The 12996-nt window shown below is 47.5% G+C and overlaps 1 protein-coding gene across 3 annotated transcripts; it reads left to right on the forward strand.

Annotated features, from left to right (window-relative positions):
• The first annotated feature begins 219 nt into the window (after window positions 1–219).
• On the forward strand, window positions 220–12528 carry ATP5MC2 (ATP synthase membrane subunit c locus 2). 3 transcript variants are annotated; one of them, XM_063593047.1, is made up of 6 exons: window positions 220–311; window positions 1306–1653; window positions 5062–5131; window positions 7765–7842; window positions 8372–8565; window positions 12270–12528. In XM_063593047.1, the coding sequence occupies exons 2-6, from the start codon at window positions 1514–1516 to the stop codon at window positions 12382–12384; spliced, it is 597 nt and encodes a 198-aa protein (XP_063449117.1). In that variant the 5' UTR covers window positions 220–311; window positions 1306–1513; the 3' UTR covers window positions 12385–12528. The 3 variants fall into 3 exon arrangements, with proteins under 3 accessions (XP_063449117.1, XP_008954639.1, XP_008954640.1); XM_008956392.4 differs by lacking the exon at window positions 220–311 and adding an exon at window positions 3897–4015 and having other exon boundaries at window positions 1622–1653; XM_008956391.4 differs by lacking the exon at window positions 220–311 and having other exon boundaries at window positions 553–1653.
• The last annotated feature ends 468 nt before the right edge of the window (window positions 12529–12996 follow it).

Here is a 12996-nt window from a genome sequence, read left to right on the forward strand (position 1 = left end):
AACAACTAAAACTGGAGATTTGGGGATTTCAGAGGAACCTGTGAGAATCCTGATGGAGCTGGAAACGCGAATTTAGGAAAGACAGGCAGTCTACCACCCTCCTCTTCTCGCCCGCTTCTCCTATTTCTCCCCACTCCTTCCCCTCCCTTTCAGGAGCTCAGGGCCATAAAAATGCAGATGGAGGATCGGTGTGAAATAACGGGCCCATATAAATCCCTCTGCCGCCCGCCTGCAAGATGGATTGGCCGCATTGAAATTCCTCCGCGAGGATAATTAAACTCGGGGCCTCATCCGGGCAAAATTACATTCCTGTAATGGCGTCGCTCGGGGTCCCGGGAAATTGCTCCGTGGGCTTTCAGCGGCGGTTTTTATCGCCGGCCGGGGTGTGCCTGTCTGCGGCTCGCCTCTCCTCCGGGACCGTAAAGCTGCTGCCGTGATTTATCCTCCCCTTCTCCCAAATCCGATTAAATGGAGGAGCTCGGGGCCGGGGCGCCGCGGGGCCCGGGAGCCGGGAGGGGGCGACGGGAAGGACGGGGCCAAGGAGGGGAGGACAAACGGCCCCTCAGAGGGTGGCGGATTTGCCTTTATTTACAGCCGCGGCTTTCTTTTTATTTTTTATTTTTTATGGGGTTTGGTGAGCTTTTCCCGTCTTTCTCGTGCTGCGTTCAAGCACGATGCAGGGACGGCAGGGGTTTGGAACTGGATAGGCCTTGTCGCCCTGTTCCAAAGGGCAGGGCAGGTCCTGTCTGGGAGACAAGGAGGCCTAGGAAAGATGAGGGCCAGGAAGCCTCCCCCACCTCCTTCCATCAGGGGAAGGGCGAGCGAAAGGGGAGAGAAAACCCACGTTCAGGAGAGCATGGGGGCGGGAGGGGAGGGCGCTGCTTATCCCAACTCGCGTAGTTGAAACCTGAGCAGAGGCTCGGGCAAGCCTGGAGTGACCTCGCAACCTTACAGCGGGTCGCAGGTGCCCGTTATTCCTAGACTGTCCCAGGAGCCAGGAAAGAGGGATTCGGATCATATTTAACCCTATCTTCTGGCTCGCTGATGCTGCTTCTCTCATGGTTTATCACCGGAATGGAAAGGAGGAAACGGGGAGTGGGGGAAAGGGCGAAGCCACCAGAAGCAGCTGCGGCATTTTGCTGACTATTCGCCCATGGAGCCGGTTTGCCATCCAGTGATGCCAGAGTCCCGGCGCGACAGAAAGCAGGACTCCCAAGATCTTCCTCCTGCTGCATTTTAGGCACTGAACCCCAATCCCGACCGTATGTTAACACTGAATTCTGAGTAGGAGTTTTGTTTTGGCAGTGTGACGACTGCGCATGCTCGGAAAGGGGACGCAAGTCCGAGATCCCTAACGCGGTACAGACCAAACCGCAGGCCACGTTACGGATCGGCTTACTCCGCGGAGTTGGCCTCATTTCTGCACAGTCGGCGCTCCCTGTAGTTTCTCCTCTCGAACGCCAGGTGGAGCAACCGGCCGGATACCGCCACAGCCCTGGCAGGCGGCGCTGTGATGCCTGAGCTGATCCTGTATGTTGCAATCACTCTATCCGTGGCTGAGCGACTCGTTGGCCCGGGTCACGCATGCGCTGAGCCTTCCTTTCGCTCTTCCCGCTGCTCCGCCCCTCTCTGTCTTCTCTGCAGTGGGAGCAGGTAAGGCCTTGGGACCTAGAGCCCTCTGTGCGCCGCGCACGCGCGCGGGACACCTCACCTTGCGCGGATGCCTTGAGGCGCTTACCTTGCGTGCTCCCACCCTGGTCCTCTCGCCCTTTCTTGCTCCCGCTATCCCTTAGCCTTAGAGCTGGCTCTTCCGCGTGCCGGTGACCTCCAACCGCGCGGGCCTGGCGCCATCTTGGATGTCTCGTAGGGGGAGGATACCTTGGAGCTGGCCAAAGTTAGATCCTGGAGTGCTGCTTTTCACCTGTTCCACCCAGTCCTTGCAGACACGCTTTTCTCGCCCTCTGGCCCTTTCAGATTGTGACAACCCCCAGGCTCTCCCCTCCTATCTCTGCTTTCTCTTCTCATCCTGACTTGTGCCTTCTTTATTCTGAAATCTCCAGACTTTAGGCCCCAGGACCTCAGGTGCTCCGAGCAATGGAGATAGTGGATCGTCTAAAGTCACCAATCCCTCTAGTCAGCACCCCTCAATTTAAAAAGTAAACCTTGAACATGGTAGAAGTGGGAAAAAAAGCCACAACATCGCCTCCCGTTAGGTTGTGGCTTGGGATAGCTAAGGCAGAAGAGAGAGGCTGGTTGCTTTGGAATCACTAGTTATTTACCAGTACCTTTCTCGCATCCCGGCACGCTGGTGAAGTTGGAAAAGTCACAAATGGTGGGCTAGAGATGAGGGTTTCTGTTGAGGCAGCAGGCCCAGAAAGGTGGGGTAAGGCCAAGCTAGTGGGGCCAGCATGAGACCCTGCCTGCCAGCTTTCCTGTGAAGGATTAATTAACCTCCCCAGATTCTGCTGTTACAAGGAAAAGAAGGTTTAAGGAAAGGAATAGTTAAGTTACTACCCCTGTGACTCATCTACACTGAGGAAAAAGCCCGTGATGATTTTGGAGTCCTGATTCTGGATAGTGCCTTTGCCCAAGTTGTAGGCTAACAATTGCAGAATTGCCATGGTTAGATAGCCAATGGTGGGATCACTTAATTGCCACCCCTTGTTGTGGGTTTATTATATGCCAGCACCACATTAAACTCTTTATGTATGTTAATTTGTAAATGAACATACTTAATCCCCCTAAGAGCTGCATTTTACAAAGATGATAATGTGTAATTCCCTTAGAAAAAAACCACCCCTTCTTTTTCTAAAAGCCTTAAAGAACTATTGGATTTTGACCCAAGAAAACCTGAATAGTACGGCAGCAAAATTGGGTTAGAGTTACATATAGGCAAAAATCAGAGTTCTAGATAGGACAAGAGTTGAAGACATCCATTAACTTAAAAGTAATTAAGGCTGGGTGTGGTGGCTCACACCTGTAATCCCAACACTGGGAGGCCAAGGTGGGAAGATCTTTTGATGCCAGGAGTTCCACAATAGCCTGGGCAAAAAATAAATTAAGAGCAATTAAGATCTTGGATTCAGAAGTGTTTTAACCTGGGACAATCTGAGTTCAGTTCATTTAATGAAGTGGCATTTAATAGCCCTAAGCATTCACTGAGTATTTCAGCCTGTGACATATTAGAAAGCATGTAACTTAAAAGATCCAAGTTCAAGTCTATCCTCTACCACTACCACAGTTTCAAGACTGGGTTTAGGGTCGCGCTCTTGCGTTAAGTATATCTAATAATCATCTGGGAAACTTGTTTGAAATACAGGGCACTTGAGCCTTATTCCCAGAGATCTTTTTTGTTTGTTTATAGACAGGGTTTCACGTTGTTGCCCATACTGGAGTACAGTGGCGTGATCATAGCTCACTGAAGCCTCCAGCTCCTGGGTTCAAGCAGTCCTCCTGCCTCAGCTTCTGGAGTAGCTGGGACTACAGGTGCACTTCCACCTCACCTGGCTAATTTTATGTTTTGTAGAGATGAGGTCTTGATGTTTGCCCAGGCTGGTCTCAAACTCCTGGCTTCAAGTTATCTTTCTGCCCCAGCTTCTCAGTGTTGGGATTACAGGAGTGAGCCACTGAACCTAGCTCCCCCAGAGATCTTGACCAGGAAGGTCCAAGTTGCGCCCAAGAATATGCATTTTTTAATACGTACACCACCCAGATAATTCTGGTTCAGATGGGCTTCTCACTTCACTTGGAGAAACCCTGCCTTTAGGTTTTTAACTCACCTTCTGTTTCAGGTAAGTTCACTTCTACCAACTTAGATACCTATAGGGTGTCAGATCTTCTTTAGATCTTGGGGAGACACAATTTAATACTTTTTTTTTTTTTTTTTTTTGAGACAGAGTTTCCCTCTTGTTGCCCAGGCTGGAGTACAATGGCGCAATCTTGGCTCACCGCAGCCTCTGCCTCCCGGATTCAAGCAATTCTCCTGCCTCAGCCTCCTGAGTAGCCGGGATTACAGGCATGCACCACCATGACCGATTAATTTTGTATTTTCAGTAGAGACGGGGTTTCTCCATGTTGGTCAGCCTGGTCTCGAACTCCTGACCTCGTGATCCACCCGCCTCAGCCTCCTAAAGTGCTAGGATTACAGGCGTGAGCCACTGCGCCCAGCCACTAATACCTTTTGGATAGACTAATAACAGAGTTCCTCCTTGATCTTCCTCATCTTATTAATACAGGAAATTGAAGTATTTTCAGGAATCAGATACTTCCAGGGATCAGCAAAGAGATTGTTGGAGACCTTCCAGTGTCTTGGCCTTCAACAAATATCTCCCAAAACTACAAAGACTCTAAAGGGCAACTTTTTGTTTGTTTGTTTGTTTGTTTGTTTTGAGATGGGGTCTCGCTCTGTCACCCAGGCTGGAGTGCAGTGGCGTGGTCTCGGCTCACTGCAACCTCCGCCTCCTGGGTTCAAGCAATTCTCCTGCCTCAGCCTCCCAAGTAGCTGGGATTACAGGCGCGTGCTACCACACCTGGCTAATTTTTGTATTTTTAGTAGAGGTGGGGTTTCACCATGTTGGTCAGGCTGGTCTCGAACTCCTGACCTCGTGATCCGCCCGCCTCAGCCTCCCAAAGTGCTGGGATTGCAGGTGTGAACCACGTGCCCAGCCTAAACGGCAACTTTTAAAGGTCCAGATGATGAAGTCTTGAGAAGCGTTCCTTTTGAATAAAAACTAAGGAAAACTTAGGCAAAAGACACTCTGGGAAAATTCCTGTGGCAACTGCAAATCATGAGGCTATGGAAATGGGTAACAGGTCTTACCTGAACCCAAGTGTTCACTTGTTCAGACCAGGGGAAGTCACTTCATTATAAGGAAATCTTGGGAGCTGTGTGGGGTTTCTGGAAGAAGTCATGACTTCAGGGTTTTAATTCTATTTCTGCCAATGACTTAAGGTCAGTCACTGTTTTCTGGGCCAGTTAAGCTTTCTAGGGCCCCTTTTCTGCTAATAAGGATATAGTTTAGTGAATAAGGAGCGTTTACAATACTGCTTCTGTAATTCCAGCTCTCCTGCCACAGCTCCTCACCCCCTGAAAATGTTCGCCTGCTCCAAGTTCGTCTCCACTCCCTCCTTGGTGAGTACCTGCTTTTCTGGGAGATTTTTAAAGGAGAGACATCTTGTCTCTCTCTTTCCATCAGACCTTGTTCTTCACAGCAAGGCTGGGGGAGAGGAGGTCCAGGCGGGCAGATCACTTGAGGCCAGGAGTTCGAAACCAGCCTGGCCAACATGGCGAAACCCCATCTCTACTAAAAAAACGAAAACCAGTTGGGCATGGTGGCGGGCGCCTGTAATCCCAGCTACTCAGGAGGCTGAGGCAACAGAATAGCTTGAACCCAGGAGGTAGAGGTTGCAGTGAGCCAAGATCGCACCACTGCACTCCAGCCTGGGCGTCAGAGCAAGACTCTATCTCAAAAAATAAATAAATAAGTAAATAAGTAAGAAAGATTCTTGGGGAGGGAAGGCCCTCTGCTATGATTGCCTAACAGGATAGAGTGAATGCTTGCTAGATACTCTCCTGCCCCATATCCCTTGGCGGCCAGTTAATTTTTTTTTTTTTTTTTTTTTTTTTGAGACAGAGTTTCGCTCTTGTTGCCCAGGCTGCAATGGCGCGATCCACCACAACCTCCGCCTCCCGGGTTCAAGCAGTTCTCCTGCCTCAGACTCCCAAGTAGCTGGGGTTACAGGCACCTGCCACCATACCCAGCTAATTTTTGTATTTTTAGTAGAGATGGGGTTACACCATGTTGGCCGGGCTGGTCTCAAACTCCTGACCTTGTGATCCGAGTAGAGACAGGGTTTCTCCATGTTGGTCAGGCTGGTCTTGAACTCCTGACCTCAGGTGATCCGCCGTCCTCGGCCTCCTAAATTGCTGATATTATAGGCATGAGCCACCGCGCCTGGCTGTGCCCAGTTAATTCTTACCCAGCCATCTTAGGAGAAGAATAGAGATGAGAATCTAGACCAAGATCAAGTTATTCCTACTCCTGAAACTATATGTCGTGTAAGCTGGCCATCCAGAGTGGTAAATATAAGTAGATTACATAACTTGGACTGAGTATGCACTGTGTGTAGGATCTTGTCCTGAGTTAGCCATAGCTAAGGAGTTCATTCTGGGACTTAAATTTGGATAGGAAGCTAAAATTTACATAAATACACATTGGAAAAGTATTTGACTCAGAAACAACAGTATAGAAGAAATTTTTTAAATAGTAGCTAGAGGAGGCGGTTGGTTCATTCACAAATAAAAAGGAGTACCATTTATTGAGCATTTACCATGTGCCTTAGCACTCACTGAGTTTACTAATTGGTATACATAATCTCATTTACTCTTCAAATCAACCCCAAGAGATTATATTTTGATTTCATAAATGAGAATACAGGCTTAGAAAGGTTTAAGTGACTTATCCTGAGAATACACTGCTGATAATAGAATTAAGATTTGAATCTCACTTTATCTGATGCCTAAAGCCCTGGCTATTAATCACCACGTGTCTGTTTTGGTGTCACTGGCTTGGGGTTAGTCAGAAAAGGCTACCAGAAGGAGGTGAATTTTGAGCATGAATCTTTGTTCCTATTTTCCAAAAGGATGTGTTCAGGGAAAGTTACTGGCTTCTTTCTTGTGGGCTGACCATTACCCATACAGAAGGCCCCCAACTTTAGATGATTTGACTTAAGATTTTTTTTTTAACTTTATGATGATGCAAAAATGATATGCATTCATTAGAAACCATACTTCAGGCTGGGCGTGGTGGCTCATGCCTGTAATCCCAGCACCTTGGGAAGCCGAGGTGGGTGGATCACCTGAGGTCAGGAATTCAAAACCAGCCTGGCCAATATGGTGAAAACCTGTCTCTACTAAAAATACAAAAATTAGCTGGGCGTGGTTGCGGGCGCCTGTAGTCCCAGCTACTTGGGAGGCTGAGGCAGGAGAATTGCTTGAACCTGGGAGGTGGAGGTTGTAGTGAGCCGAGCCGAGATCACGCCACTGCATTCCAGCCTGGCGATACAGCAAGACTCCGTCTCAAAAAAAAGAAAGAAAGAAAGAAACCATACTTCGAATTAGGAATCTTTATCTTTTCCCAAGCTAGCAATGTGTGGTACAATACTCTGTTGCAATACTCAGCAAGAACCCACAGCTCCCAGTCACCTGCCCAATCACAGGGGTAAACAACCAGTACTCTACGGTGTACTGTGTTGCTAGGTGATTTCACCTAACTGTAAGCTAATGTAAGCTAGTGTAAGCTTTTTGAGCACATTGAAGGCCAGACTATGGTGTTTGGTAGGTTAGCAGTATTAAATGGTTTTTCAAAGTATGATGGATTTATTGGCACATAACCCTATGGTAAGTTGAGGAGCATCTGTATATATTTCCCTTGTTGAGTGAGGCAAATGCTTCTGAGGCTTAGATTTCTTCGTGTTCTCAAGAGCTATAAAAGGATATAGCAAGGTTGGATGCTCCCTTATGGCCCAAAGGAAGTAGACTTTCTTTCCTTAAAGCAAAGTCTGAGAAGCAAGAGAAATGGTGTGGTTCTTTAATTTAGACTTTGCTAAAAGGAAGAATGATCCAAAATTCTAACGTACATGTGAAGATGGAAAGGCCATGAGAGGAAAGAAAATCTTGTCTGATGATGTAACAATGTGGCATAGTTCTGAAACTCCTCTCCAGTCTTCCTTGACCTTCCTGCCCCTGTATGTCATTCCTGCTAGGTCAAGAGCACCTCACAGCTGCTGAGCCGTCCGCTATCTGCAGTGGTGCTGAAACGACCGGAGATACTGACAGATGAGGTACCTTACAGTGGAGTTGGGACTGTGGTTTTGGGGGTGATGGGTGGGGAGGGTTACCTGCCAGAACCAGGAGGTAGAATGCTGAGGACAGTCATCACAGGCTAAAATTCATGAATGGCCAAGGCCATGGGCTTTAGGTGGAGATGGAGGACACTTAATACGCTGTATGCTATAGTGCTCCAGCTTTTGCCACTGGCAGCACATGCCCCTGTGCACTGCTGCTAACTGGTATTACTTGGCCTAGTCTACTGACTTCAGTTGGAAGCATTTAGTCCTAGGAAGATGATCTCCTTGGGGCAGCAAGAATAGACTAGGGCCTCAGTCTTACACTTCTTGACCACACCTGAATCTTAAAGGCATTTGAAGTCTACATCCTACGTTAAAAGGTTCTACTTGCCAGCATTTTAGGGCGTTAAACAATTTTCTGTTTGGGGGAGAAACAATGGGATTTGGCAGCTTAAAGGGTTTTAAATGGTACAAAAGTTACCAAAGCAAAAAACTTTACCTTCTACCTGCCTCTTTTTCACAGAGCCTCAGCAGCTTGGCAGTCTCATGTCCCCTTACCTCACTTGTCTCTAGCCGCAGCTTCCAAACCAGCGCCATTTCAAGGGACATCGACACAGCAGCCAAGTTCATTGGAGCTGGGGCTGCCACAGTTGGGGTGGCTGGTTCTGGGGCTGGGATTGGAACTGTGTTTGGGAGCCTCATCATTGGTTATGCCAGGTAAGATAAGTTGGACCGTCCACTGGTTATCTGATATGCTTTCCAAAGGTCAGAAAATATTTGGGGGTCTAGAACTATACTATCCCACACTGTAGCCACTAGCTACATGTTGTTTGTTTGTTTGTTTATTTTGAGACAGTAACGCTCTGTTGCCCAGGCTGGAGTGCAGTGGCGCAATCTCAGCTCACTGTCACCTCTACCTCTGGGTTCAAGCGATTCTTGTGCCTCAGCCTCCCAAGTAGCTGGGATTACAGGCACACACAATGACGCCCACCTAATTTTTGTGGTTTTAGTAGAGATGGGGTTTCGCCATGTTGGCCAGGCTGGTCTCAAACTCCTGACCTCAAGTGATCCACCTGCCTCGGCCTCCCTAACTGCCAGGATTACAGGCATGAGCCCCCACGCTTGACCTGAATTTTAGTTTTAATTAATTAAAAATACATAGTTTCGGTTTTCAGTTCTTCGGTCACGCTAACCATATTTCGAGTGCTCAGTAGCCAGATGTGGCTAGAGGCTACCATATTCAACAATGCAAATATAGAATGTTTGGCTGGGCACAGTGGCTCACTAATCCCAGCACTTTGGGAGGCCAGGGCAGGTGAATCGCTTGAGGTCAGGAGTTCGAGACCAGCCTGGCCAACATGGCGAAACCCCATCTCTACTAAAAATACAAAAATTACCTGGGTGTGGGGGGCGTGCACCTATAATCCCAGCTATTCAGGAGGCTGAGGCAGAAGAATCGCTTGAACCCGGGAGGTGGAGGTTGCAGTGAGCTGTGAGCCGAGATCATGCCACTGTACTCCAGCCTAGGTGACAGAGTGAGACTTTGGGGAAAAAAAAAAAGAAAAAAACAAATATAGGCTGGGCGAGGTGGTTCATGCCTGTAATCCTGCACTTTGGGAGGTCAAGGCGAGTGGATCACCTGACGTCAGGAGTTTGAGACCAGCCTGGTCAATATGGTGAAACCCTGTCTCTGCTAAAAATACAAAAATTAGCCAGGCGTTGTGGTGGGCGCCTGTAGTCCCAGCTACTCGGGAGGATGAGACAGGAGAATTGCTTGAACCCAGGAGACAGAGGTTACAGTGAGCCAAGATGGTGCCACTGCATTCCAGTCTGGGCAACAGAGTGAGACTATAAAAAAAAAAAATTTATATATATATATATATATATATATATATATATATGTATGTATGTATTAGAATGTTTATATCATTGTGTCATTGAAGAAAGTTTCATGAACAGCTTTGGTCTAGAGCATGTGTTGGCAAACTAAGGCCTAAGGGCCAAATCTGGGCCATAACCAGGTTTTGTATGATTGAGCTAAAAATAATTTTATGGCCGGGTGTGGTGCCTTACGCCTATAATCCCAGCACTTTGGGAGGCCGAGGCGGGCGGATCACGAGGTCAGGAGTTCGAGACTAGCCTGGCCAACATGGTGAAACCCCTTCTCTACTAAAAATACAGAAATTAGCCAGGCATGGTGGCAGATGCCTGTAATCCCAGCTACTCAGGAGGCTGAGGCAGGAAAATCACTTGAACCCTGAAGGCGGAGGTTGCAGTGAGTAGAGATCACGCCACTGCACTCCAGCCTGGGCAAAAGAGTGAAACTCCATCTCAAAAAAAAAATAGTTTCGCATTTTTAAAAGGCTTCATTTTTGTTTTAAAGCAAAAGAGACTATGTGCGGCCCACAAAACCTAAAATTATTTACAATGTGGCCCTTTACAGAAAAAGTTTACCTTCCCTGTTCTAGAGACTCAGTGAACATAGTGGCTTTACTGCTATTTTTTCCCATCTCTGGGAATTTCCCTCTGTCACTCCTGGGAAAACTGGCACTGCAGCCAGCCCCTGGTTTCTGACGCCTGGGACTGTTTAGTACTCCCAGCTCTGGATAACTCAAAGTTAAAACCAAATTAATCCTCTAGAGACCAGGAAGTTCTCTTAATGTCTTTTGAGAAATAGAGTTCTTTTTAAGAATTTGTATTAAACAAGAAGTCTGACTGCTGCTTTATTCACTATTCTGTTAAATGTTGGTGTCGATTTACCTTACCCATCAAGACTTCTGGAGGTATCAGAGTAAGGGAAATACAGATTATATATGGGCCTTCAACACTGGGAGTCCTTTATCCATACTACTTCAACTCATAAACCCCATAGACCATTTGTAACTTTTTTTTTTTTTTTTGAGACGGAGTCTCGCTGTCTCCCAGACTGAAGTGCAGTGGCACAATCTCAGCCCACTGCAATCTCTGCCTCCTGGGTTCAAATGATTCTCCTGCCTCAGCCTCCCAAGTAGCTGGGATTACAGGTGCCCACCACCACGCCCGGCTAATTTTTTATTTTTTTATTTTATTTTATTTTTTTGAGACAGAGTCTGGCTCTGTCACCCAGGCTGGAGTGCAACTGTGTAATCTCAGCTCACTGCAACCTCTGCCTCTCGGGTTCAAGCAATTCTCTTGCCTCAGCCTCCCAAGTAGCTGGGATTACAGGTATGCACCGCTACCCCCAGCTAATTTTTGTACTTTTTTTCTTTTTTTTTGAGACAGAGTCTTGCTCTGTCGCCCAGGCTGGAGTACAGTGGCTGCGGTCTTGGATCACTGCATCCTCTGCCTCCTGGGTTCACGCCGTTCTCCTGCCTCAGCCTCCTGAGTAGCTGGGACTACAAGCGCCTGCCAACACGCCTGGCTAATTTTTTGTATTTTTAGTAGAGACGGGGTTTCACCGTATTAGCTAGGATGGTCTCGATTTCCTGGCCTCGTGATCTGCCCACTTCGGCCTCCCAAAGTGCTGGGATTACAGGCGTGAGCCACTGCGCCCAGCAATTTTTGTATTTTTGGTAGAGACAGGGTTTCACCAGGTTGGCCAGGCTGGTCTCAAACTCCTGACCTCAAGCGATCTACTCATCTCGGCCTCCCAAAGTGCTGGGATTACAGGCGTAAGCCACCGCGCCTGGCCTAATTTTTGTATTTTTAGTAGAGACGGGGTTTCACCATGTTGGCCAGGCTGGTCTCCAACTTCTGGCTTCAAGTGATCTGCCTGCCTTGGCCTCCCAAAGTGCTGGGATTACAGGGGTGAGCCACCGCACCCAGCCCATTTGTAGTTTCTTAAAGCCCCAGATCTTCTGACTATTTGAAATGAGAGAACATAATCTGTCCCTCTTACTCTTGTCTTCTAGAAGAGCGGTGTTCCATAAATCCTTAGGATTCTGAGGTTATGCCCCAGAGACTGTCTTAGAGAATAAAGGGGAGACCAAGCCGTTAAAATTTCCCCACTACTTTTGTACCATTGCAGTTTGGCTTTTAGATGTTTACTATATTGGAGTTCTGCTTAAAGTTTGAAAACACTGCTCTAGATAGACCCTTCCACTCTGGATGCCTCTTCCATCCTATTTGGGCCCTGGATATTAAGTGTCTAGGCCAAGAGGTCTTAATTTGTGGTAATGAGATGGGTGAACCATTAGTGAAGGTCATGATTATACCTGGGCCATGTTACAGGATTTTAGATTGCCTGCTCCCCCTTCATTCAGTTCCTGTAGAGCCTTTGGGGAATCAGGGCAAGAATTTGGGCATGATGGTGTTACCCTAAAAGCTTCTTTATTATGTAAGATAATCTTGAAGAGGGGAATTCTCCCTGAGCCCATCTTAGATATTTATCCTTTTCTTTGTGTGAACTAGAAATTCAGTCTTTTCTCTTCTCCTTCTACCAGGAACCCTTCTCTGAAGCAACAGCTCTTCTCCTACGCCATTCTGGGCTTTGCCCTCTCGGAGGCCATGGGGCTCTTTTGTCTGATGGTAGCCTTTCTCATCCTCTTCGCCATGTGAAGGAGCCGTCTCCACCTCCCATAGTTCTCCCGCGTCTGGTTGGCCCTGTGTGTTCCTTTTCCTATACCTCCCCAGGCAGCCTGGGGAACGTGGTTGGCTCAGGGTTTGACAGAGAAAAGACAAATAAATACTGTATTAATAAGATGTTTCTTGAGTCTCCTGTGTATATTTCTTTTCCACAGTTGGCTGAGTGCCTTGGTGAGAGTACAAGGCCCGAAGGGTGGTGATGGTGCTAAACTCTACATGGATTTGGCTGAGCTCACTTTTTCTTAATTCTGTTTCAGGAAAGCTTTATTTGAAATAGCATAACATTTTAAATTATTTTCACCTGGCCTGGCCTGCTACTTGCCTGGGAAGATTGGGGTCAGTAGCAACTTCAAGTTCTAGCTTAAAATGTTGGCTAATAGGCTTTCTGTTTCCACTGTCACTCTCCTGGCTCAGGCCCTCATTGTCATCCACCTCATCTATTACAAGAACCTCTTAACTGGCCTTCTGCCTCCAGTCTCTTCCCTCCAGCATTTACTTCTCCTTACCACTGCCAGGTGAATCCTCCTTAAGCATAAGACTGGTTTTATCAGTTAATGGTTCAAAAAGTCACCTCAACTTTCTCTG

This window comes from Pan paniscus, chromosome 10 (genome assembly GCF_029289425.2).
Source record: "Pan paniscus chromosome 10, NHGRI_mPanPan1-v2.0_pri, whole genome shotgun sequence".
NCBI lineage: Eukaryota > Metazoa > Chordata > Mammalia > Primates > Hominidae > Pan > Pan paniscus.